This window comes from Cavia porcellus, unplaced genomic scaffold, assembly GCF_034190915.1.
Source record: "Cavia porcellus strain 051 isolate PalLab524CR breed Dunkin Hartley unplaced genomic scaffold, mCavPor4.1 scaffold_31, whole genome shotgun sequence".
NCBI classification, from domain to species: Eukaryota; Metazoa; Chordata; class Mammalia; order Rodentia; family Caviidae; genus Cavia; species Cavia porcellus.
This window is the reverse complement of record NW_026947514.1, coordinates 12,998,865-13,025,091: the sequence shown is the minus strand read 5'-3', so window position 1 is coordinate 13,025,091 and position 26,227 is coordinate 12,998,865. Positions and strand designations below refer to the sequence as shown.

Here is a 26,227-nt window from a genome sequence, read left to right as displayed (position 1 = left end):
ATGCCTACTGCAGTCGGACCAGTGGGCCCTGCACACGTCCCCAAATCTATGGGTTCATCGTGAGTGTGTGTCACCCAAGCTACTTGCAATGCATCCTAAGTGGCGTTCACTTGCAGCAGCTGTCACTGGAAATCAATGCCCTACCTCTGAGACCAGTCTTGGAGTCCACTCTGCCTGGACTTTGACCTTAACCTGGTTCCACTTTCAACTGATAAGTCAGCCCAGCATCATCATCAGTGGAAGGTACAATTTGTCATATGCTGTTTGTACCATGTGGTCAAAGGACTGAAGGCAGAAACCTGAAACCTAGGGCACCATGTGACCTTCACAAAGTCACATCACCTCTAAGTTTGGACTCCTCTCTAAAATGGGGCAATACCACTAATACTGCCAAGCTCACAGGTGGGCAGTGGACCTGGAAAATAGAAGGCCGTGAGGCTCAGTGAAGATGAAGAAAACACACATGGTAGATGTAACAGTGTCACTGAAGTCTGAGGCCTGAGGGCGGCCTACGAACTGGTCCTGGCATCAGGTTTTCTCAAAGATGCCCAAGGTCACCAGTTGGTGCTCGTTTCTGGAAGCGACAGAAGATAAAAGAGTAAGATTCAGTCTCATAACTTAGATAAGTTCTCAACAATGACAACCCCAAAACTGAGTATATATTTAAGTGTATTTCTTAAGAACTAAGATGCGTTTTATCTGTTTCCACCTCTTATTGTCAAACTCTACTGTGGCATTTTCCTGTCAGTTCTGGCCACTGTATTCTTCCAGATACCAGTAGGAAAAGTGTTTAAAAAAAAAATTAGGAGCGCATCCATCACAAGACAGAAGTGTGGGCAAGTGTGGAGGGACGGCAAGTCCTTCCATTCTGCTATTGGTGTTGCCAGACAAATGACCCCCATGTGTGGCTCTCTGGCCCTGAATAACCCAATTGCATGAGTCAAGGTGCCCGGCGGCAGGAGGCATGTCCAAACTTCCCCTCTGGGCTCCCTCCTTCTGCCCACATTTTATGGCCTCAGCATTAACACTTACTTCCTCCTCCCCAAGAGTAATTGCTTACTACTGCTGCCAACCCTGCCCAGCAGGGCCCTTTGAGAGTACAGAGAGAAGGCAAGAGGACAAGGAAAGGAGAGGAAGGCATTTAAAGATAAGCAGTGGGCATTGCCTTGAACTTGAGTGAAGTAAAATAAAATGAGAAATGAGTCAGGAAAGCCATCCACAGCGTGTAATCCATCATCTGGTGTAAATCTCTCATTGTTATATTTTAGCTGGATTCCAGTGCACAGCCAACATTTCAGGAGATGAGGTCAGAGCCCAACAGTACTGCTTCTTTCTCCCCAAGGAACAAGCTTCAAAGATAAAAATAAGTTACCCAGCCCACCCGCTGGTCAGTCTCACAGAAAGCACTCTCAATAGAAAATCTGGGTTTGGTACCCCTGAGAGCCCCAAGTGAACTGACTCCTGTCTCTGGATTTCCATACTGATGTGTCTCCCACAGGTTAGAGGGAAGGAGAGCAAAGGCTGAGGGTCCTTCTGTGATGACCATGATTTACTATGAAAAGGGAGAGGAAACAGCTCACCAAAAAAGCATTCCATGTTCCCGCCCACCCACTCTATCCACAAAGCAAAGAGAACACCGTCTCAGCCTACGGGACACACACCATGGCTCAGATGACCCTGGCAGCAGTAGATGAGATCAAACTTGAGAGCATCCTCGTGCCAAAGCCACCAGGCCACTCCAAACCTTGGGGTATTTATTGTGGCCTTTTATGGGCCATAGTCAGTTGAACCAATGGCCTCCAGAACAAAGCAGCCTGCTTTTTCTCAAACAGTTTAATATAGCTGAAAAAATAAGCATTTATTCTCAACCAACATAGAAGAGATACATACAGCACTGGGCCACCAGGCAAAGGAAATCCCACTTACGTGAGCCATGCACCAAGGTTTGAAGTTCTTAAAAACAAAAAGGGAATAGCTTTATTTTTTTCCAGAGGCTGAGACTGTGCCCCCTCCGCCATTTAAAGCACTACTGGATTGCAGCTGTTTCTCAGGAAGGGGACAGGCCTCTAGGTGCCTCCTATGCAAAGCCTAGAAGGAGTGAACCAAATACCTACTGTTGGTCTTCATGCGCATTTATCCTGCAGCACAAGGTCAAACAAAACAAGGACAACTGAGGAGATGTGGAACAGAATCAGCACATTTCTCACAAGAGCAGCACACAACGCAAGTAAGACATCAAATGCATGATGGATGCTGCCTTCAGTCACGTCCTTCAACTCTTTTCAAAGGCAGCTCCCATGAAAAATGTTCTCGCAGCCATAAAATTGCCTGGATTTGGCCAATCCAGTGTTCAGAATGGATCAGCCAGACAGGCAGATAGCACTGTATGCCAGGCTTTCCACCTCATTGTTTTTCCTGGACGAAGTGGAGAGGCCTGTGCAGAACCAGTCACAAGGAGGAAGGGCACCCAAAGCATGGCCCCACCTACCCGGTTTTGGTACAACTTCTTGGGGCTCACAAGCAGACAGGCACCCTCCTCCCTACCGCCCCCAAAATCTCACAGGAAAGCAAGAGAGCCAAGTGGAGAGGAGATAAAAAAAAAAAAAAAAAAAAAGAAAAAGAAAAAAGAGCCAATGCTCATCCTTTCTAAAAATATTCCAGTTGTAGCTCATGTTTAGAATTGCTTTATGATAATAACTAAACTGGAGACGGCAGATAAGGCTTTCTACTTTCCTTCTTTAGGAAGTGGATTGAAAAAATGAAGACGCTTACCCATTTTTGAAATAGAGGACATGGGCTCTCTGAAGTCCTGTTTCTAGGAAAAAACCTAGTTCTTGATCGTGGGGAGCAGGGCCAGGCTTAGGGCTTCTGTTTTGAATATTAGTAAGGATTACCTAGAAGGGGAGAAAATCGGAAAACTAATCAGATGCACATCCACGCCTACTTCCTTCAAACCCTCGCTCTAAATGCACTGCGCAGTTTGAAAACCCGACTTCCTTTCACGAAGATCAGCACACGGGCACAGGTGCAGGAGTCCAAACACGAGGACAGCAGGGGATGCCTTCTGCTAGGACAGGGCAGCCAGGTAACCCAGGTGGGCAGCGCTCTCCTGGCACGGAGAGCAGAGGATCGAGGGTCACTGTTGCTTGGACATGCAGGAAACACATGAGAGGGGCACGCTGCATGACAGGAGATTGTCATGGAGGCTGCGACATGGAAGCAGAGACCAGCATACAACAGAAAGTGATGTCTACCAAAAGCCAAGGTCAGCCCTGTCCGAGCAGGAGTTCACTGAGAGCTGAGAGACGATGAGATGGGCACTCAAGGGGAGCAGGGCTAAGAGAACCACCTACTCTCCTCTCTCCCCAAACTCTGCCTCCTTTCAACATAAGACAGGGTTTAAAAGGTTTACATTTTTAGCCCTAAAAGAAAGGCTACCAAGAGTTTGTGTCAGTGAAGAGTAAACGCTGCATATCTGCTAATCTCTTTAAACTTGCTAATTAAATAAGCATTTCTCAAAGAGAAACTTCCTCAAAGAGAAACTTCCCTGTGGCCCACAAAACACCGTGGAAAGTGGAAAACATGCTGCCCCTATTTGCTAGAATGTCGGCAGCTTTTCAAAAGACTGGCTTGTTGGCCAAATTCCAAATATCTTAGAGGACTCGTTCTTTAAAAGGAGTTGGAGCAGTTCACTAGATCCTCTAACCCTTTGGGAGAAGAAAGTAGCAGGCCCACAATGCACGCATCACCAAGGAAGGAAATCCAGCCGGCAACTCTTGCATCTGGGCTATGTGCAGCTGGGCATCCTATCAAGTCCCTGGCTCCGTGGGCTTTGGCTCTGTCCAGTGTGCCCCGGGGCTCCTCCTCTCAGGAGGCGGGTCCCTGTCCTCTGTACTGGAGGGGCTTCCTCCATCCATGTGTAAAGTGTTAGGGACGCCAGGCCAGGCTACATCGTGCACACTTTCTTTTCTGTCTTAAACTGTCTTCAGGTGACTTTATTTATATTCCTATGAGCTTCAAAAACTATCGACACACGGCTACTCCCAAATTTAAGACCAAACCTTCTCTCACATAGCCAACTACCCTTCTCTAAGGGCCAAAACTGAAACTTGCAAAATTGCCTTTTATTTGCCTCTGAGCATGTTTTGTTTTTCAATTTGGGTTTTATCTTTTTTTTTTTTTTTTTTTTTTTTTGGTATCAGGCATCAAATTCATGATCTCGTGTTTGCCAGGCAGGCGCTTATACCGCTGAGCTAAATCCCCAGCCCTTGCTTTTTAATTTTGAAATGCTGTGATTACTTCAAAGCAAAAACAATTCAGCACAGCACAAAGAAAATTTTAAAATCACCTCAAAATTCACCACACAGAAATAACCATAGCTAAGACTTGTGTACATATGTATCAAGCAGAGACAAATAAAAATCATTTTACAAAAAAAAGACCATGGTATATATGCTAGTTTTTATTTTATTTTTTTGTCTTTTTCATTTTTATCGGTACCAGGGATCGAACTCATGACTGCCTGCTTGCAAGGCAGGCGCTTATGCTGCTGAGCTAAATCCCCAGCCCCTATATATGCTAGTTTTAAATTTGAACCATTACATTTAATTTAGTTCAATTTGGCAGAAGAAGCTAAAATATAACCAAAGTAATAACTCAACTTCAGAAAAACCATTTTTACTCACATAGTTTAAGTTAAAAATATGTGTGTATATATATATATAGGTGTGCCTCTAAACATACAGTTAAACTACACCATTATTTTTTACCTATATATTTCAATTTATACAATATTTACTGGCACATAATACAGGTGGAGAAATTAATATGTGCATTCTTTTTACTGTAATCTCCTTTAGTGCTCCATTTTTATTTTTATATTTCAGCTTCCCATTTATATTATAATATATACTACACACACATTCACACACATGCATATAGCCACATACAGGGGCATGTGTATGAACACTAACTGTATTGGTTCTGGGGATAAAACCAGGGCCTTGCTCATGCTAGGGAAATGCTCTACTAACGAGCTTCTCCCAAACCTGTGTATTGTTATGATGACTTTAGAGGCTGGGAAGTTTGAGTCTTTCAGTTTTATCCTTTCATTTCAAGACCATTTGGACTGTTCTGGGTCGCATGACTTTCCATACAAATTCTTTTTTTTTTTTCATAAGCTTGTCAATTCAAAAAGTACATGTCACATTTTGACAGGTAATGGGTTGAATCTGAAGATCGATTTAGGAATACTACCATTTTTATAAATTAAGTATTCAATCTATGAACATGGGTTGCCTTTCTGTTTATCTAGATCTTCCTTAATTTAAGTTGTACACTTTTTAGTGTACATGTTTTTATTAAATTTATTCCCTTGTATTTTATTCTTTTTATTCCATTGTAAATGAAATTGTTTTCTTAAGTTTATTTTAGATTATTCACTGCTGGTGTAAAGAAATGTGGCTTTTATATGTTGACTGTATATCCTATACCTTTGCTGAACTTATTATTAGTTCTAACTGTTTAAAAATAGATTCCTTAGAATTTTCTATACACAATATCATGTCACAAATAAGAGTTTTATTTCTCCTTTTTCATTCTGGATACCTTCTTTTTTCTTTTCTTTTTGTCCTAATTGCACTAGTTACAGCATCTTCTACAATACTGAGTGAAAGTACAAGAGCAGAAATCCTTTCTTGTTCCTGATGTTAAGGAGAAAACATCCGGCCTTTTAGCATTAAATATGTTGCTAGATGGAGGCTCTTCATATACGCCCTATATCAGCCTGAGGAAGTTCCCTTCTATTTCTAGTTTACTAAGCGTTCTGTTTGTCATGAAAGGGTCTTCAATTTTATCAAATGCTTTTTCTGCATCTACTGAGATGTTCATGTGATAGATAGGGGCATAGATACAAAGAAAGATCTATATCTATATAAAGACAAGAGATATCTACATAGAGACATGCTCACCACATTAACTGGTTTTCAGATATTAAATCATCTTTAATTTCTGAAATGCGTCTTTCTTAGTCATGATATTTAATACTTTTTACAGATGCTCCATGATTTACAATGGGGTTGATCTTGCTGGTCACTAAATACAGTAAACTGGAAATGCATTTAATACTCCGAATGTACTAAACTTCATAGCTTACTCTAGCCTACCTTAAACATGCTCAGAGCATGTACAATAACCTACCGCTGGGCAAAGCCCAACACAAGTCTACTTCTAACACTAAGTCTACTTCCTAATAAAGAGCTGAATAACTCATATGACTCACTAAATGCCTGTATCCAGAAATGCTGCCAACGCAGAGCACCGTGTAACACAGGCTGTTCCCCTCAGACTGCACAGATAACTGGCCACTGTAACCCATTCTCCTAACCCCACACAGGGACAGAGTATTGTGTTGCCTGTCACTAGCCCAAGAGAAAAACAGAATTCCACATTCAAAGTACAGCTTTTCCATCCAATCTAAAAAGCTCTGCCTTTTCTTTGGGGTGTTAAGGTCATTTACACGTAATGATTTATTTTTGTCTAGTTTCTGAAAAATATTTTAGATTTTTTTCTAGTACTTTAGAGGTACTATAGTTTGGATCTTAAGTACCCCCCTACAAATGGTTATGGTTTGGCCCCCAGCTAATGCATTATCTGAAACCAGGGGAACCTTTTAAGAGGTGGGACCTAGTAGAAGGAAATTAGGTTACTCAAATACAGTTTCTACTAAATGTGTATTGATTGCTTCCGCACCTCAAGGATAGGGATATGGAGATAAACAGATAAGAGACATAGATATACTTCGTATTTCATTTTGTTGGTATTTCTGTTGAGGATATTTGCATCTGTATTCAGAAGAAATATTGGCCTCACAAAAGTGTTTCCTCATCTCCTATCTTCTGGAACTTTGAGTAAAGTTCGTATCATTTCTTCCTTGAATATTGGAATTCATCAAAGAATCCAACTAAACCTATAGTTTTTTTCTTAGAGAGGTTTTTAATTAAAAATTCAATTTTTAAAACAGATGGTAGTATCGCACACCTGTGATCCCAGCACTTGGCTGAGGCAGGAGGATCATTGCAAGTTCAAGAGCAGCCTGGACTACAAAGTGAGCTCCAGGCCAGCCTGAACTGCATTGTGAGATCCTGTCTCAAAAAAAAAAGGGAAGGGGGGGATATTCAAGTTATCTCTTCCCCCTTGAGTAAGCTTTGGCAGTTGTTTTTCAAAGCATTTTTCTATCTTTCCAGAAGTGATCAAATCTTTGGCACAAACCGGTCCTAATTTTTCTTTACAACCTCTCACTGTCTATGGATCAAGAGCAGTATGTCATTATTACTTCTTATGTCTTCTTTCATTCTTACTCACTCTTGCTTTTTCTTGATCTCTTCAAAGAGCAGTTTTTTAACATTAGTGATTCTTCTCTGCTATTTATTTGTTTTCTGCTTTACTGATTTCTGCTCCTTATAATTTCCTTTCTTCTGCTTTCTCTGGTTTTAATCTGTTCTTTTTCTAATTTCTTGAGTTGTGGACTATTAATTTGAGCCTTTTCTTCCTTTCTAATACAAGCATTTAGTGTTACAAGTTCTGTGTATTTTGTTTTATATATTTCAAAGCTCTCTTATCAGATGTCTTTTTAGGATTATAATGTCTTATTGATAAATTTCATTATGTGGCACTTTATCTCTTGCAATATTCCTGGTACCTAAGTTTCCATTATAATACAGAAATTCTAGCTTTCTTTTGATGGCATATACTTTTACTACTTGCCTACTTTGATATTAAAGTAGGTTTTAATGTATAGAATATAGTTATGTTTACTTTTCTGTCCAATCTGAAAAATCTCTTTTAATTGGAGTGTTTAGGCCATTTACATTTAATGGCTTATTTTGGCTAGTTGTTGAAAAATATTTTAGATCATTTAAAAGGTGCTACAGTTTGATCCTAAGTGTCCCTACCAAAGGGTTATGTTACAGGTTTGTTCTCCAGCTGATGGTACCATCTGGAACTGGTGAAACCATTTAGAAGGTGGAGTCAACTTAAAGGAAATTAGGTCATCAGGGACAGGAGAAAGTGGAATCCTTGATCCTTCCTGTCTCTCTCTTCCCTTCCCAGTTACAACGAGGGGAGCAGTTTTTGTTCCATCATGTACTTCTCACCATGACGTTCTGCTTTGCCATAGGCTGAAAGTGACAGGATCAAGTGAACAGGGACTCTGACACTGTGACCCAAGTTAAACCTTTTCTTCTTTTAAATTGTCTGCCCAAAGTATTCTGTCACAACAGAAAGCTTACTAACAAAAAAAGTTGTCCCCTAGTGTCTCTGGCTTACAGAGTTTCTGTTAAGTCTGTCATAAATCTGAACTTGATTCTCTGTATTTAAGGTTTGCTTTTTCCTGGTTGCCTTCAAGATTTTGACTTTGGTTTTCAAGAGTTTGACTATAATGTGTCCAAGTGTATGTATTCAATCTGATTCAGATTCTCTCAGATTCTGTTAAATGTGGTTTTGCTGTGTTTCAGTAATTATGAAAAATTTTCAGTCATATCCACTTCAAATATTTCTTCTATACCAGTTTCTCTCTGTTTTCTACTTTTGGAATTCCAAAGGCACACATGACATTCTCCCACATCTATAACCACATTCTCCTTTGGAAAAAGCATCCACCCAACAAATGAGAAAGCATGATAGCACCAAAGGAAGGCATCAAAGATTCTGGGTGGAAAGAAACAGTCTCAAGGCCTAGCTCTGACCCTCCACACCACTTATGGAGCAGTCTACTCCAAACTCACAGATCTTAACTGTCCTATCTATACAAGGGAATAACATCTGCTTCACATGGTGGTTTCTAACTGCAAATAAGTGAGCATATGAACATTACAATGTGTAGTGGAAATATATTAAAGAGTTTCTTCAGACAAAAACAAAATAAAGATATTCACCATCACCTTTATTTCTTAACATTGGTTTATGGATTCTGGCAAAAAGACATGAAGGAGATATAAAATGGAAAACATTAAAAAGGAAAAGACAGCAATGATTATTCATCTGCCATAGACTCATATTCTTAGAAATATGAAAGGAATCACTTCCTAAAGAAGTTCTCTTCCTAAAGAAGACTTTTCAGCACCACGCCAGTCAATGGTCCTCTACTGCTCTGCTCGTGGTCTTCAAGGTTCTGCTGTCACCTCTTCTAGAAGCTGTCCTTGAACTTCCACACTGGCCCAAGACCTGTCTGGTGCTAAAGCTATGACTGTTCACCACCAAACTACTCCCGTGCTGGTTACGGGCCTGTGTCCTCGTGAGGAGGGGTGGTTAAGGCACGTGCTGTGGCCTTTTTAATCTAGTGCCACTGATGTCAAGTGGTGTCCGTTGTAAAAAAGTATTCAAAAAATGTTTGTGTAAGTGAATTAAAAAATTGTCGAGAGTGTGTGCAAATACCATGACAAGAATGACCTACTCATATCAGCGAAATGGAAAAGGTGTAGGAATAGAGCAAACCTATTCAAATTTGCAAAGCAAAAAGTATTGATGGTATGGGGAAAGGTCACAGATGACAGAAGACTGAGTATAACTCTCTGGTGTAATTAATTAATTTATTAATCAATACAAATTGAACTCAACCCCTTTAAGATTTTTTTTGAGTTCAACAAAATTATTCTAAAACTTACCTGGAAGTATAAGGATAAAAGAACAATGGACACTCTGAAAACTAAAAGTACTAAGTAGTTACCAATCTTTCAGATGTTAAAACCAGTCTTAAACACACAGCATCACATTAGAGCAACACAAGATTAGTAAAACAAATTAGGAAATCCAGAAATTATATAAAATTGTAGAAAATATGAAAAAGAAATATAAAATCATCTAACAATGGCTCTGAATTTTGAGAAAAAATAATTTAGAGTTATATCTAATATCATATACCAAAATAAACCCCAAGGAGCTTTTTTTTTTCAAAATTGGAAATAATCAAAACTTTTCAAATCTTAGAAGGAATTTAATCCCAATTTTCAAGCTTTAAAAGTAATAAAATGTAATTTAAAAACCAGATTCAACTAAATACAGATTCAAAATTTATGAACAATTTTAAAAAGGCAAATTATTGATTGGGAAATTATTTAGACCAAATATAATAAAGGTATATATTTTTATATAACTTATTTAAATTATATGATCACTACTTTCAAATGCTAGACACAAAGTATAAGAGACAAAAAGAATATATCAAGGTCTAACATACTTGTAAGTTATCCTATGACCAAGGAATTATACTTTTGGGAATATATCCAAGAAAAATGAGAATATTTGTCCACACAAGAACTTGTACATGAGTATTTATAGCACCATTATGCATAATATCCTAGAAGTAAACATAATACAAATGTCTATCCAATAATGAAGACTAAACCCAAGGTGGTGCATCCATACAGTAGAAGATCGTTTTGCAATACAAAGAAAGCACTGGGCTGGGGATTTAGCTCAGTGTCATAAGTACCTGCCTTGCAAGCACGCAGTCATAAGTTCAATCCCCAGCTCCAAAAAAACAATAAAATGAAAACACTGACAAATGCTGCAGTACAAATGAATCTTGAGAACACTGCATTGAACCACAGGAGCCTCTGGTAAAAGGTCATGTTTTTTATACTACTTATAGTAAATACCCATCATATGCAAACCTATTAAGCAGAAAACAGGTTAGTAGGTTTTAGGACTGGAGCGTGTAATTGGACATTAATGAGGTGTGACTGCTAATGGGTACAGGGTTTCTTTTGGGGGTGATATAAAATGTTGAATATCATTTATGCAGTTAAACGCCAGTGATGGTTACATGTTACAAATATATTAAAAACCACTGACAGACAGGCACAGTAGTGTGGACCTATAGTCCCGACTAAGAGACTGAGGCAGGAAAATCACTTGGGCCCAAGAGGCTCAGGCCAGACTGACAACAGAAGACTTCATCTCAAAGAAATTAAGAGAGAGAGATAAAGAGAATTGTACAATTTAAATGAGTAAATTATAATTCCATTATTTAAAAGGAAGAAAAATCACTAGTAAACCAACATGGAAAATATCAACCTCATTAATATTCAAAAATGCAAATCAAACTTCCAGGGTACTATTTACACTCAACAAATAACTCTGAAATAATTTACTAAGACTGTAGAGCAAAGCCACTAGTCCTGTACTGCCGAAGTTCAAAGATAGCAGGAAGATGTATAGACAGAAACTGGATGTGGTCACAAGAATCATAAACCTATTTGAACTTCTGAGAATTTGCTCGTAGGAAATAATGCAAAGCAAGGAGAAAAGCTGGCTGAGGGAGGTGGGCGTGGCCACAGAATTTACAAGTCAGATGCAGTAATAAGTTGATTATATGACACAGAACATCCTATTGAAACACTGTATTTCCATGAAAACCAAGTGAAGTTTGATGTTAAGTGAAACAAGATAGATATAAATCCTTCTAATGCTATTAATTTATGAAGGCAAAGACTGACAAGAAATATATAAAAATAATAAGTGAGTGTTCTTTCCTGGTTACCAGACTTTTCTGACTCAGTTGTAGACTCCCATTCCAGTCAGTCAGGTGTTAGGCTCCAAGCTGGAGGTACCGGGGCAGAGACACACGGCCCAGCCAGGCAGAGTCTGGGCAGTTCTGTGAGGACGCACTGGTAGAGGTGGGCTAACTTAAGCTTTAGCTTGAATGAAAAGGTGTCTCACATTTTAAAGCCACAAAAAACGCTATGTGGACTTCTAGACTCACACCCTGCCTTTCTCAGCAGTGGCACTGACTGTTAGGACACTTTGTTTGAATTTGAGACACACAGTGACCTTAATCTAATCCAGCTCTGGATCCCACCCCCAAAGCGATGTCATCACAAGTTCCTCCTGCAAGAAGACAGCGGGAACGCAAGTGTGACCACACTGCCTAAAAGCAACGAACTCACAACAAGCAGGGGAACCCTGGGCTGGACCCTGCAATACATGGGGGCCTGGGGTTTCTTCTCAGAACTTCAGCACCAATACAGCCAATAAAAAGTCACGGATGCCCCTTAATTGAATATGAACTTCCTTTCTAAAATAGGGTATAAAGAAATGAATTGTCAGCAGAAGGTAAAGTTCCACCCTGGCACCGCTCCTGCTCAAGAAAGCCATAACCAGCTGGTTGGCTGATTCGTGCAAAGGACAGAGACGGGATAATTTCATTTGCCAAAAGCAGGGCTCAGATTGTGATATCCAAGGATGAAGTCATCTTTATTCCTATCGCTGCAACGCAAGTTCCTTGCAGTACAGAAAATTTTATTTACTACTGGCACACTGCCACAATCTAGAGATAAACTAATCAAGGCCACCCTGCGCCATTGCTAATTCTATCTGCTCTGATTTGATTTCTTTGATTAAATTATTTTGTGTACACAATATTAGGGTTATATTTTATTCCCCTTCAGAAAACAAACTATCAGAGAAGATTACTGGTCAATGTCTCTGTAACCTAATGTAATAAGGAGGACACTAAGCAAATGTTTAATGCACACAGCTTTCACTTCCTCCCATCTCCTCGGGCCCTGACTCCACACCGGACAGGTGGAAGAGCCGCGCAGAGAAAACTCCTAGCATCCTGCCTGGTACACAGCACTTCATGGTAAATGCCGGTCCTCTGCCTCTGAAATGAGACGAGCCAGGCAGAAACAGCTGCACTACGAAGATGGAAAGCAGAAACAGCCATAAAGAAATGAAAGGTCCACGGTCAAACAATTACGAGTGACCAGAAACCTGGAACCTGGAAATAGGGACACCAGGCAAAATGTTGTTCCAGTAGCTTAGCACAAGGAAAGGAGCCAAATTCTCGTGAAAACATTACTTTTTACACAGTCCCCTAAAATTCTTTAACATTCCTAATAAAGGAGCAGGTATGTGACACTGCAGATTTTTATCTAAATATCTAAAATTTTGAAAGGCTAAGAAGGATGGCACATAAGGACCGGGGATTTAGCTTAGCGGCGTAAGCGCTTGCCTTGCAAGCGCGAGGTCGTGAGTTCAATCTCTGTTACCAAAAATAAAATGATGGCACAGCCTGGTGACCCAGGCACAGATAACGACAGCAAAGCTAACATTTACAGTGCGCTAACAGTATAGTGGGAGTTCGTGAGTTCTCTATTGTATAGTCAGGATCCTGAGGCGCAAGAGAGGCAAGTGCCCCAGGTTCCACACTAAGAGGTGGCAAGGCCAGTATTCCAGCACTGCGTGCCTTTCCTCTGGTGCTCAGCTGCCTCTCAGAGCTGGATCAGCTGCCTCGATGGAAGGCCAAGGTGAGCCTCCTTTCTGAAAGGCCACTGCCCCTGAAGAAACCAACAACTGGAACACAGCTGAGCAGACACTGTAGAGAAGCTCGGGGAGGGCACAGCCTCTGAAACCTGATGCGATAGCTCCAGATGTGAAAAACCATTAGTCACACCACTCTAAAATGCCCTTAAATTATGTTCACCCAAATTGTATTCATGCTAATGAATGAACACAAAAGCCAACTCTAAATGCCACAAGATCCTTGCAGACAGTTGTTTCCTCACTAAGGAAGGGGAGAAAGGCCAGAAAAACCATCACAGTGCAGACAACCAAGAAGCAGCACGTGGGATTTTCTACTCACTGGGCTGCTTAGAAAGCAAAGCACTGTTTGCCTAGGCTTTCCCAAGGCTTTCACTTCTTTCAGATTCTGCTTCTCTAATGTGTCTATTTTCAATTCAGCATAATCCCTACTACATTCAAAAATTAAGTCAATTAAGTTCGAATGTAAAACAAAAAAGTCTATTAGGCATCTTCAGCATGGCCCACAATTCCCTTGTCACATACAAATCCTTGAACTCCCACCAAGCCCACTGGCACTAAAGGAGGGCATTTTCACCTAGCATTTGGATGGACCAACAAACAATTTCTCAAGTGTCCACTACAGTCAAAACAGATTTTTGGCTCATTTGTTCTGCCTCATGGCTAACAGCGCCTGGCTGAAATCTGCGGAGGCCCAAAGTGGTTTTCCAAGAGGAAACTACTACTGAAGAAGTAGACAGGAAAGTAGTCACCAGACATGCTGAGAGTTAACCCCATACGCAAGAAGCTGCTTCCCCACACAAGTGCATGCCAAGGCTCCGCCACTGGCTCCCTACTTCTGGAGCACGTGGGAAAGGATGCAATCCAGTGTTTGTCTACAGTGGTTTGGGAGAATCAATGGGGTGAACACTGAAGTAGGTGTCAAGAAAGAGTGGAATCTTCACATCAGCTTTGGCCTCATGTCTTGTGTGTCCTTGGGAAATAAACACAACAGGTAGTACACTGAGATCAGCCAATTCATACATTTTGCTAAAACACAGAACAGATGAGCCTCTTTCCTCCCAGCTGGACAAAGGCAGCTCCAACATGACTGGACAACTGGAGAGTAAGCTGCAAAATAAGAGTCCCTCAGTGCCCCAGACAGCTATCCCAAAAATAGCACAGTATACCACGGCAACTGTCCTTAATTTCCTATTAACTTAAACTGAAGCCCTGTATTACTAACATTGTCTTACCATGACTGATCTTATTTGAAGCTGGTTTGTTAGACTGCTGTTTCATCTTGACTGATTCTATTTGAATTTGGCATGCTTGATAGTATCAAGTCTAAGAGCAGAGGCAACTACTCTGAAGATGACAAGATGTAATAAGATACCCATTCCGGTTTGATTATTAACTGCTTTTGAAGTCCTACAGTATCTCCAAAGTTGTGTTTTTATTAAAATAGCTATGTAATGCTACATTCAATTATAGTATGTCTGAGGATGTGGACAATTCTATTGAAAATAACAAGAGAAAGCATAGTAACTACTGTAGATCACCTAATATTGTGGTTTTATATGTCTTTTTCATTTCATGTTTTTCTAGGAATTTGTTTTGTTGTCTTGTTATGATTTGTTTTTCCCTATAATACAGAAAGGACAGATATACATGTAGAGGTTCACACATGGGGAGAATTTCTAAACAGCTTACGGGAACAGATTATATAATGCACGATGTAATGAACAGATACTCTAAAGAAGAAGAGACACTAAGAAACCCAGTGCTGGGCTGGGGATTTAGCTCAGCAGCATAAGCGCCTGCCTTGCAAGCAGGCAGTCGTGAGTTCGATCCCTGGTACCGATAAAAACGAAAGAAAAACAAAAAAACTAAAAAAAAAAGAAACCCAGTGCTAATTCTGTAGCATTATGATATAAAATCTAGCAATACTATTATTCATGTTCAGAGTGATATTAGTCTAGTCTCTTATGTTCAATTTCAGCATACATAAAGATAAGGACAGCTACTACTAGAAGAGAATGAGAGACATTATGACAGTCATTATTGACTTCCCCAATGTCAGGTCTTGAAGACCTAAAAGCTTTCATTATCCTGTTATAATTAGATTAGTTCTATAATGTTCAGTATGTATTCAATGTGTGTGAAGATGGGGACAACTATTTGGAAGAAAACTAGAGACAATAAGATAGACAGTGAAGATCTCCAGTGGACTTGCTTTGAAATCCATGTTTCTTAAAACTGTTTTCTTATGATCTGTTTTGTTCTGTTTAATCTTACCCTCTTTATAATAAAAAAAAATGAAAAAAAAAAAAGAGTCCCTCAGTGCCCAGGATTGTGTGGTCAACAAAGAGCTCACCTGGGATAAACAGACTTCTCTACTGCAAGCTCTGACTCTATTGCCAGGCAACAGATAGAGCATGGTTATTGAAAACAGCCTGCATTTCTCTAAAGACATATCCTACATTCTGAATAAACAAGAAAAGTTCCCTCAGAAGAACCTTCTTATAGAACCACATTTTGGCATGACAGTCAAAACAGCCTCCTAAATTCCCAGCCATCATGAGCTATGCCTTACAATCTATTCTGTTTATAGGAGGTCAAATGCTATTCCATCTTTCCCTGCAACTCTGTATCCTCCGTGAGTCTCACACTATCTCCTCTCCCTGTCTCCTGGCAGGCAGTTCTGGTCCTCCTGAGATACACCAACACATCATAAAATGATTTTTAAATATATTACTTCCAGTCGGTACACATAAAGAATAACAAAAGCTAGCAAGACTTACTTCCTCTCTAATCTTTACAGAAAAATCCAGAAAACTGATGGAAAACAAATCTGATCATTTTCAAACTCTCTCAAGACTTCTACTTGCTTCAAACATCACACAAGTGCATCTCTGAGGCTGAGAGGGCCCACGTCAGTGTCCAGGCTTGCTCAGAACACCAGGAAACTGTGCTGCAGTGAAGACTCCTAGGAATGATTGTTACCAAAAATCAGTGACATCTACCAAGAAGCCAATGTGCTCTGGAATCTAGGCTAACTGCTTGCATCCACATGACCTTATATAATCCAAGGAACTCCAAGAAGCGGGAACTATTATTACACACTTTTTCAAGATGGGAAAACTAGGACTCACAGGTAAAAAAATTTAATAATGGGAACCAAAAGGCAAGGGTCCTTCTAAAGGCACAAGTTGCTCACACCTGCCTGGCCCCACCTACTCTCAGCCTTCTCTGCCTACAGCTCACTCTTTCTCCATTAAAGTGGCCTTCTTGTCAGCTGCTGGTTTCCATTCCTCATGTGCCAGAGAACCACTGACTGCTGGAGGAGGCCATCACAGATGGCCTTAGAGACATACAACCTGCTCCGAGCTGGAAGCCTGAAGTCCCCAGCAGAAACTGCCACAACCAGCCACACCCAGGTGAAGCCTCCCAATCCCAGATGAGCAGATGTGCCCACAGACCACGTGAAGATGAAGGACGTCAACCCATTTCGCTCCGTGGAACAAGGAATGATTCACCATTTCAGTGGGCATAAAAGGCTGCAGACTGTCATTTCTGCTCAGAGGATCTTAAAATATTTCACACACACTGAGGGATCTACTTTATCACTACCATCTTCTCCATAGCATTCAGGAATAAGCGAAGCTTTGTAGCCTGAGGCAGACAAGTCAAAGGCTTTCCAGGGCTTGACTGCAGGAGTTATAATCCAATTTGGAAACAAAATGATCAGATGGAAGAAATGCTCGGTCCTCACTTACCCTTTCTATCTCTTGGAGGTACAAGAGTGCGATGTCCCCTGCTTTCTCATAACAGGTGATGACATCCTGTTCCCGGTCCACATGAAGGTTACTGGTAGAAGACGAAATAGGCAGCTTCTCTAAACAAAGTCCTTAAAAAGAAGAAGAAGAAGAAGCAAACACACAAAAACTGGATAATGTGTTTTACATGAGGCCTAAGTTAAATACTGCTATGACAGGGTCATAGGCTATCCCAGGTTATTCATGAAGCAGATTCCTGCCTTCTGTCCTCTATCCTTCAGGACAAAACGGGACATCAAAAGAGAGCACCAAAAGGAGTATCTGCAACTTACAGAAGAGGTCATTGAAACAGATTCTTTTGACTTTGAAGTTCAGATTGAGAACTTAACCAGGCATTTCACCATGAATTCATTCAGACCGAAGAGAGGTGGGTAGTTAATGTGATGTGTCAACTTCACCAGGCCACAGGGTACCCAATTCTGAGTGTCTACGAGGGTGTTTCTGGCAGTTTAACACCTGAATTGGTAGAGGGAATATGCGGTTCACTCTTTCCTTAATGTGGGTCTCCTGCAATCACAGAAAAGCTGAACAAAAACACTGAGTGAGATGGAACCCAGCCTGCCTCGCGGCATAGAGCTGGGCTTGTGGTCTTTTCCTGCCTTTGCCTTACAACTGAAACTCTCGCTGGTCTTGGACCCTGAGCCTGCAGCATTTGGACCAGAACTTATACTACTGGATTTTCTGGTTTTCAGGCCTCCAGACTCAAACTGGAATTGTATCATCATCCCTCCTGGATCTCTACTTGCCTAATGCAGGTTTTTCTCCTACAGGTCCTGTTTCTATGAAGAACCCTGAATAATATAGAGAAAGCATTACTCAAAGATGCCTTGCGTCTTTGAATTTTTTTTTTTTTTTTAGTCATTTTCGTTTTTATCAGTACCAAGGATGGAACTCATGACCGCACACTTGCAAGGCAGGCGCTTCTGCCGCTGAGCTAAATCCCCAGCCCCGGGTCTTTGAATTTTTAAAAGTAAGTAAAGCACGCTGTGATAATGTGGATCCCAAATGTCGCGGATAGACCTCTTTGCTCCAGCATCATTCTCAGAGTAACGCCACTGGGAGGCTGCAGAGCCTTTAAGAGGCAGGACCTGGAAGGAGGCCAGCTGCTGGGGATGCAGCCTCAAAGGGGTGTGTAGGACCCAACCCTTTGTTCAACGATGAAGGTAAGTGATTTTGTTCCTGCAAGCACTGTAGTCGTGATTTGCTTTTGTTGCCCAAAAGCAACATGGCCATTCCATTGTAAACTGCAGCCTCCAGAACATGGAGCCAAAATAAAACTGTTTAAAAGCCAATTATCTCAGATATTTTGTTAGAATAATACACTGGCTCAGAGCACTATTTTACCTAAAGGAAATCTTCTACCCTAAAGTGCCCAGTTAACAAACTGAACATAAAAAACTGTTTAATGTTCTCAGGAATCTTAGCATTTTGACCAACTCTTAGCCCTAGAGTTTAGAGTCTACATAACAGCTATGAACTGAGAACTTTCTCGGTGAGCATTACTTCAGAGATGAGGTAGATACTCTTTGCCAGGAGGGACTCAGGCTTGTGATGTATAAAAAGTACCAAATGTTGAAAAAATATGTGAGAATGAGCAGCTGCTGCTTGAACCCAGCACAACAACTGCCCCTGACCTGGGCAGCCAGCAGGAAGAGTTGGATTCAGGGTCCCTACTCTCCAACAGAGGCAGAGGGAGAGGACGTGGCAGGGTGATGCCCTGTGATCTGTGTGCACACACAGTAACACAGTCTACTCCATTTAGAATCAGAAGGGGCTAGTGGAAGTCCCTGCTCAGAGAACCTAAGACCTGGCATGGTAAACAAAGCAACATGCCCCAAATCTCACAGTCAGCTAACGGACAACAGCCAGGCCTTCAGCTCCCAACCTACGCTCATCCCAGAAGCTGCTGGTTTTCACAGGGACCACCACTAGAGAAAAGGTCAGAATACTGCAGGTCCAGAAGTAACCCCTAAACTCCTGTGCACCATTCTGGATAATGGCTTTGGCCCGGCTGCTCTGTGCAAACAGCAGAACACTCTCCAGGAGATGGCTCTACTTCTAGAGCCACCCCACCGTGTATATTAGCATTTAGTCTTTGTGTTGCAGGTCCTAAGGGCTTTGATAAGGCCATGACATCATGTATCTACCATTACTCTATCACACAGAACAGATTCACCACTCCCAAATGTCCTGTGCTCCACCAATATAGTCACCTCTTCCCCTAGTGGCCGCTCATCTTACTGTCTCTACAGTTCTGCCTTTTCCAGAATATTCAATAGTTGGACTCACAGTATATATGCTTTTCGGATCGGCTTCTCTCACTTAGCAAGGTTCACTTGAGATCCCTCTATGTCTTTTTTTGGCTTGATACATCATTTCTTTATGTTGCTAAGTAATATTCCACTTACCAATTCGTCTAGTGAAGAGTATCTCAATTCTTCCAAAGTTTTGGCAGTTATGAATAAAGTTGTTATAAACACTCATGTGTCAGGTTTTATAAATTTCCAACATATATATATATATTCTTTTAATTTCAAGACAAAGTCTCACTAAGTTGTCCAGGCTGGCCTCAGATTTGCAGTCCTCCTGCCTCAGCCTTCCAAGCTGCTGGGATTATGAGTGTCTACCACCATGCCTCAGTCATCTTTTAAAGACATTTAAATTATAAGGAAAAATTCTTACATATTCATATTTCCTATGCTCGCTTTCTTTCTTTCTTTCTTTCTTTCTTTCTTTCTTTCTTTCTTTCTTTCTTTCTGTTAATTCATATTTTCTCCAAGTACCTTTTTTTCTTTCTGCAATTCCTTTGCTACTTCTTGCAGGATAGGTATGCTACTGCTGGTTTCTTTCAGTTACTAGATGTCTGAAAAATGTATTTGGTCTTCATTTTAAAGAGATATTTTATTGAGTGCAAAATTCTGAGTTGGTGGGTTGCTTCTTGCCCTTCTCTTATTTACAGGTGCAGCCCACCCTATTCTCACAAACTTGCTGTCACCCTAATATTTGATATTTCTATAGTTTTTAGAAAAATTAAAAATGTTTGTACATTATCTCTACAAAAATGTTTGTATCATCCTCTTGCTCCTGAGGAAACTCCAATATACACATATTAGGCCACCTAAGTGGTCACACATTCATTCCATTTAAGTCTATTTTTTTCTTTTCCATTTTGGATAATCTCTTTGGCTATGTCTTTAAATCTTTTCTTCTGCAGTACCATTAGTTACATCCAGTGTAATTTTTTAAATCTCTAATATTACAATTTTCATCTGTAGAATTTCTATAGAAATTTGATTCGGGTCTATTTTTATTTTCCATATCCCTACTGAACTTTTTGAACATAAGGAATATAGCGATAATACCTGCTTTAGTGTCCCTCAAATCCTGTGTTCAGTATCTACTCTCTTCTCACTTATAGCCAAAGTTGTTTAAGTAGTTGAAAAGAAAAAAATCACTAAGTAGTCTCTCCGTGGTGTGAGCTCCATTATAACCTCTTGACATTTTCTTTATTGGGGAATATAAGGCAAACTGAACAAACTAACCGTTTAGCGTAATAGTTCTACAACTACTTAAAAACCAGCGCTTGATTAGAATTTCCTAAATGTGCTTTTAAGTCTTGTAAATAGTTATACAAAATTAAAATCACCAGGAAAAAAACAGAGAGAGAAAATTAGTTCCATAATGTGCCCTCTGCTTGGGTGAGAGGCAACCAAAGGATGTGCAAGTTGGTAGCAGGGATTTAATATGAAGAAAACTAATTCCCGAGAGTACAGCCAAAGGCCAGGCAAAATCAGATCTGCTCTTTACACTGCAGACTGGCTCTGACCACGAGCACCCACAAAGATGACCGCGACCCTCAGAGATTTGCCAAGGCCACTGCATCAAAGAAAGGCCAAACCGATTCAACGCAATTTGACCATCGTCTGTATTTTACTGGTTCTGAAATATCTGAAAACCAGTCATGAGGGCTGCAGTCCAGGGTCATGCCTGGTTGGTAAGAAGATGCAACCAGCGACATGACCTTCCACAGAGAGGACACTGCAGGCTTCCCATGGAAGATTCGCAGACCTTCAAGGTTTGGGATGGCAATGTGTTTCCAGCAATGACTGCATTCGTGGGCAAGATGCCCTGGGTGGTATTAAATTAATTATTGCTCTTTTCCTCCTCCCAAATACTATAGCATTCATTTCATGTGCCACTGGGCACATATTAGAACAATAGAGGACTCCCATGCAACTGAGTCCTAGAATTCAGTTCTCTGTCAAAAGCTATGGACAGGCCCTCCGGACTGGCCTATAAATTTTCAAGTACCTGGGAGGACATCAACACTGTCTGAGAAGCAGAGTCCTGAGGTTGTGTCCAAAGTCGTTCCCATGAAAATTGCAGGTGATGCCTCATGAGTTCAGAAAGCTATCTCACTAATGTTTTGGTACTTTTTTTTCCAGAGAAATACATGATATCCTCTGCCAAATAAAAGTGAAAACAGGCCGGGGATTTAGCCCAGTGGCATAAGCGTCTGCCTGGCAAGCATGAGGTCATAAGTTCAATCCCGGCACCACAAAAAAGAAAAAACAGACTTGATAAATAGGTGATGTGTCAACAATGCCTCAGTAAGATCTCAATAAATTATATATTTCTCTGGGTATGGCAGTATATACCTATAATCTCAATACTCTGGGAGGCTGAGTCAGGATTACAAATTTGAGTCCAGCCTGAGCAACTTAATAACTAACAACTTAGTAAGAGTCTGTCTCAAAATTGAAATTAAAGGATGAGGGAGGTAGGGAGGCTGGGCATCTAGCTCAGTGTGAAGGCCTTGGGGTCAATCTCCAGTACTGAAAATAAATCACATCCCTCCCCCAAATCCAATTTCATCTCCAGGATCAAAACTGTATATAGAAAACGTAGGAATTAAGTGTGTCTGTTTTCTATTACTATAATAAAATACTCAAGCCTGGGTACTATATTTATATAACAGAGGTTTATTTAGCCATTAGTCCAATAGCACAGCGCATGCGTCTGCTCAGCTCTGGTAAAGGCCCCTGGCTACATCACAACATGGTGGATGGTGTCATGGCAGGAACGTGTACAAGAGGGAGAGATCACATGGCAGAACAGGAAGCAAGAAAAATACAGGGTCCAGGTTCACTCTTTTGATAATAACTTATACTCATGGGAAAAGGGCAGGGCCCCTCAAGAACTAGCAGTGCCCCAATCACCTGAACACGTCCCTCCCCGCCGTCTCTCCATGCCACCACACTGGGACCAAGCTTCTGGCACATGCACTTTTCGGGGGGCACAGCACACCATATCTACACTACAGCAATGTGCTTCTTCACATCAAGGCAACTTTAAAGCACGGGCGGTAAAGTGGCTGGCTAGTGCGATTTGAAGCACACGGAACACCCACAAATATAACAGCACTGAAACACTGTAACAGCAGTGAAAACATTATGTTTTTTGGTGGTGTTACTAGGGATTGAATTTAGGACCTTCACACTGAGCTAAATACCTAGGCTTTTCTCTCTTTCTTTTCTTTTTTTCTTTTTTACATTTTGAGACATTTTAAATCCCTAAATTAAACAGACAGGGCTCAAACTTGAGATTTTCCTGCCTGAGCCTCCCAGGGTGCTGGTATTACAGGTATGTGCCATCACCCCCAACTGAAAGATAACACATGTTTTAAAAAATTGATGGTGATAAAATGGATTACATTTAACAGCTCTCAAAGCTCTTGCATTGGTCCTACTTAACAGATACTCTCCTCTTCTCAAATTTGTGGGAAAAGTGATTTGACCAACCTGGGTTACATAGTGAATTCAAGGCCAGCCCGCACTACACAGCCAGACCCTGTCTCCAAAAATGGGGGGGGTGGGGGGGGATTTGGACAGGGTCTGTGCAGAGCCAGAAGCAGAAATTCTACTTCTCAGCGGTGGCCAATGTCGCCTGCCCTAGGTCACCTCTTCAGAGAGGCAACACCAATGTCAAGGTTGCACAGGGTACAGCACTGAAAGCGAGGTGCCACACAGAGGCCAGCAGACAGGGCAACACGAGTGGTGGTGGGGCGCTGGGTGGGCCCTAAGCAACCTGAGGCTCCTCTACACTTCTAAAAGCTCAGACACCCTCAGCCTCCCATCTGCTCTCCGTCCATGTGACCTACAGAACATAGCAGGACAAACTGGATGCTCCGCTCAACATCTCCTTCAGTATCAAGCTCCTCTGACAGGGAGCTCCGGTTTATGTTACCCAGTTCTGGTTTCCCCGGTGGTTTAAGTAAAGAATTATATAACTCATTGCCAGAAAATCCAGTGATCACCCAATTTAATACCCAAACTCTTCCAGTTCTGCTCCAATTCCAGATCCCTCAGTGAGGCGCCTTGTCTGGGTGTAGGATGCGACAGTCTCAACACTAACAAAGATGCACTCAGCAAAGCCTGCTCGGCACCAGGCACTGTGTCTGGGGTGTGACACACGCCACTTCTAATCCCCACGGCCGCCTTATGGGGAAGGTGTTGACAGACTCCTATGAACGAGACAGAACTTAGGGCTCCCCAGCTAAAGAATGGGAAAACCGGGTTTCAATGGCTGGGCCGTCTGATCACAGAGCCCTGCTCCCAACACCCTCTGTCACTGGGCTGGTGATACCGACATATTCAGTGTCTGATAAGAGCAAAGGCAATAAAAGTGAGCCTCACATTGTAAAGGCACACAAATCAAAGTCCACAGCCTCGGTGTCCTCACCCATGCCTCTCGACTCCCAGGATGATCACAGGGACTCCTACTCCCACTCTGTGTCTTGAAGAATCGAACTGCTGAGGTATCACCTTGAACTATATGACTCTGAAAGGCTAGCCACTAAAACAAATCTTTTCATTTTTAAAAATCACTTTAAATGAACAGGAAATTAATTTCTTATACAATTAAGCAGTAGAAGACTATAAAATATAATGACATGAACTATGCGCTCTAATGCTAGCCACTGTTTCCTCGTTTGTCATAACCACATCACTGGGAGTCAAGCCCAGTGCAGGCACATCCTGACGTTTGCTGTACCACGACCCCAGGGGGAGTTTATAATCAGGAGTGCCGGGAAAAGCTTATTATAACACATGCCTCTGATAACCAAGCCCTGTTGGGTGGACTTCGAAGACACGGAGACAAGCTCCAGGGATCTTAATTTCCAACCTGTAAAGAAACTCAGGAAAAGTGAATCAAAGCTACATGGAGCAAAGCCCGGGCAAAGGCAGCCCCAGGTTGCTGCTCTTGGGTTCTCACCTCCAGAATGGCTGGGCTCCCACAGGTGTCAGATGCACTCCGCTCAGTGCAGGCATGCAGAGAACAGGGGGAGCCAAGGGACACCTCGGATGCTGGGGACAGAGAGGGGAGCTGGCGCAGGTCTCGTGTGAAGACTCTATCAGAGCCTTTAATGGACTCTGGGCTGGGAGCCATGGTTGGTCCCTCTGGGTGCCTTCATATATTGTTTGCCATCTGGACTCAGCACATCCTCATTAGGAGGGTGCACGCGCGTGTGCACACACACACACACACACACACACACACATTTCACAGAAGAGGATGCCAAGCCCTGGACCAGGGATTTACCTGCCTTAGCCAGAGCACTTCCAGCTCTATAAGACTATGAGCAAACGAGTTCCCAAGTTAACCTGAAAGGTCACTACCTGAGAGTGTACAATCTGAACTCATGCTCCTCGGTCCCCACTGGTAACCCTGTAACAGTAATGATAGCTCCTACCCAGCAGTAACTACGTGCCAGACTCAATTCTCAGGGTCTGATACAATTTTTCTGACTCTCCGCGGGTGGAGGGGGTGTGAGAGAGGACTCACCCTCTTCTTCACATTAGGTAAGGGAAGTGGGGCCCTGGGCTGCTAAGTAATTCTCTCACAAAGGAGGCAGAACCAGGGGCCAACCCTGATGGTTAAACTCCTGAGTTCTTGTTCTGAGGCTCTGGTTACACTCTCGTGTCTTTGATGGATCTGCCCTTATGGAAACAGCAGGCAGTGCAGGGGCCAAGAGTGTGGGCTTCGAAGCCAGACTCCCCAGTTCCTCCTCCAGCTGAATACCGCCAAGTTCTCAGAACAGCGCCTGTATGAAGCAATCACTCAAAAAGAGAATGATTTTGATGCTTATTATTTGTATCATTATTATTTTCAGGTAACAGTGGGCTGGGAAGTATCCAAATAGGAGAATTTTATCCATTTGCTCTGTTATTTTTAAATGTATTTAAGTAACAATTTTATTGAGGTATTATTCATAAATCATTCAATTCACTATGTAGATAGTGTATGATTTAGTAGTTCAGTGTATTCATTTGCATAGTTGTAAAACCATCACCATTAATTCTAGAACATTTTTACCACTCTAAAAAGAAGTCCCGAGGCTGGGGATTTAGCTCAGCAACATAAGCACCTGCCTTGCAAGTAGGCAGTCATGAGTTCGATCCCCAATACCGATAAAAAGGAAAAAGACAAAAAAAAAAAAAAGAAGTCCTATACTCACTAGGGGGTAACTTTGCATAACATCCTCCTCATCGACCCTAGCAACCACGGACTGACTTTCTATCTCTTTAGATTTGCCTATTCTAGATGTTTCATATAAATGAAATCACATATAATGTGAACAGGCTTAGCAAAATGTTTTCAAGGTTCACAGCAAGTGTGACAAATATCAGAACTTCTTTCTTTTCTTTTTTCTTCTTTAAGAACTGAAATATAAAGTCATACAACAAAATTAATTTTCAAGTTAACAATTCAATAGTATTCAGTGCATTTACATTACTGTATACACACCAATATTTAGTTCTAAAACATCACTCCTTTTTATTGCAAAATAATATTCCATTATATGGAGAGCACACATTTTATTCATCCATTCATCAGCTGTAAAACATCTGGGTTGTTTCTGCTTCTTTGACAGCTGGAGAATACTGCTATCAACATTCATATCCTGTTTGGGGGGGGGTATATGCATTTTCAGTTCTCTTATAAACCAAAGAATGGAATGGATGGATCATCTGGCAACTCTATGTTTTATGTTATTTATCTTTGTCCAAAAGAAATCACATCTGTTA

General features: G+C 41.4%; 1 protein-coding gene across 5 annotated transcripts in view; it reads right to left on the bottom strand.

Moving 5' to 3' along the window:
* Ttc7b (tetratricopeptide repeat domain 7B) overlaps positions 1 to 26,227 on the bottom strand; it is a 249,360-nt gene that overhangs the window by 164,220 nt on the left and 58,913 nt on the right. For 4 of the 5 annotated variants that reach the window (XM_063240837.1, XM_063240838.1, XM_063240839.1 and 1 more), the window contains 2 exons: positions 17,079 to 17,209; positions 2,773 to 2,894 (listed from right to left, as the gene is read on the bottom strand). In XM_063240837.1, the coding sequence (XP_063096907.1) occupies positions 2,773 to 2,894; positions 17,079 to 17,209 (253 nt within the window). The remainder of the gene's footprint in view (positions 1 to 2,772; positions 2,895 to 17,078; positions 17,210 to 26,227) is intronic. The other variant, XM_063240840.1, reaches the window with a different exon arrangement.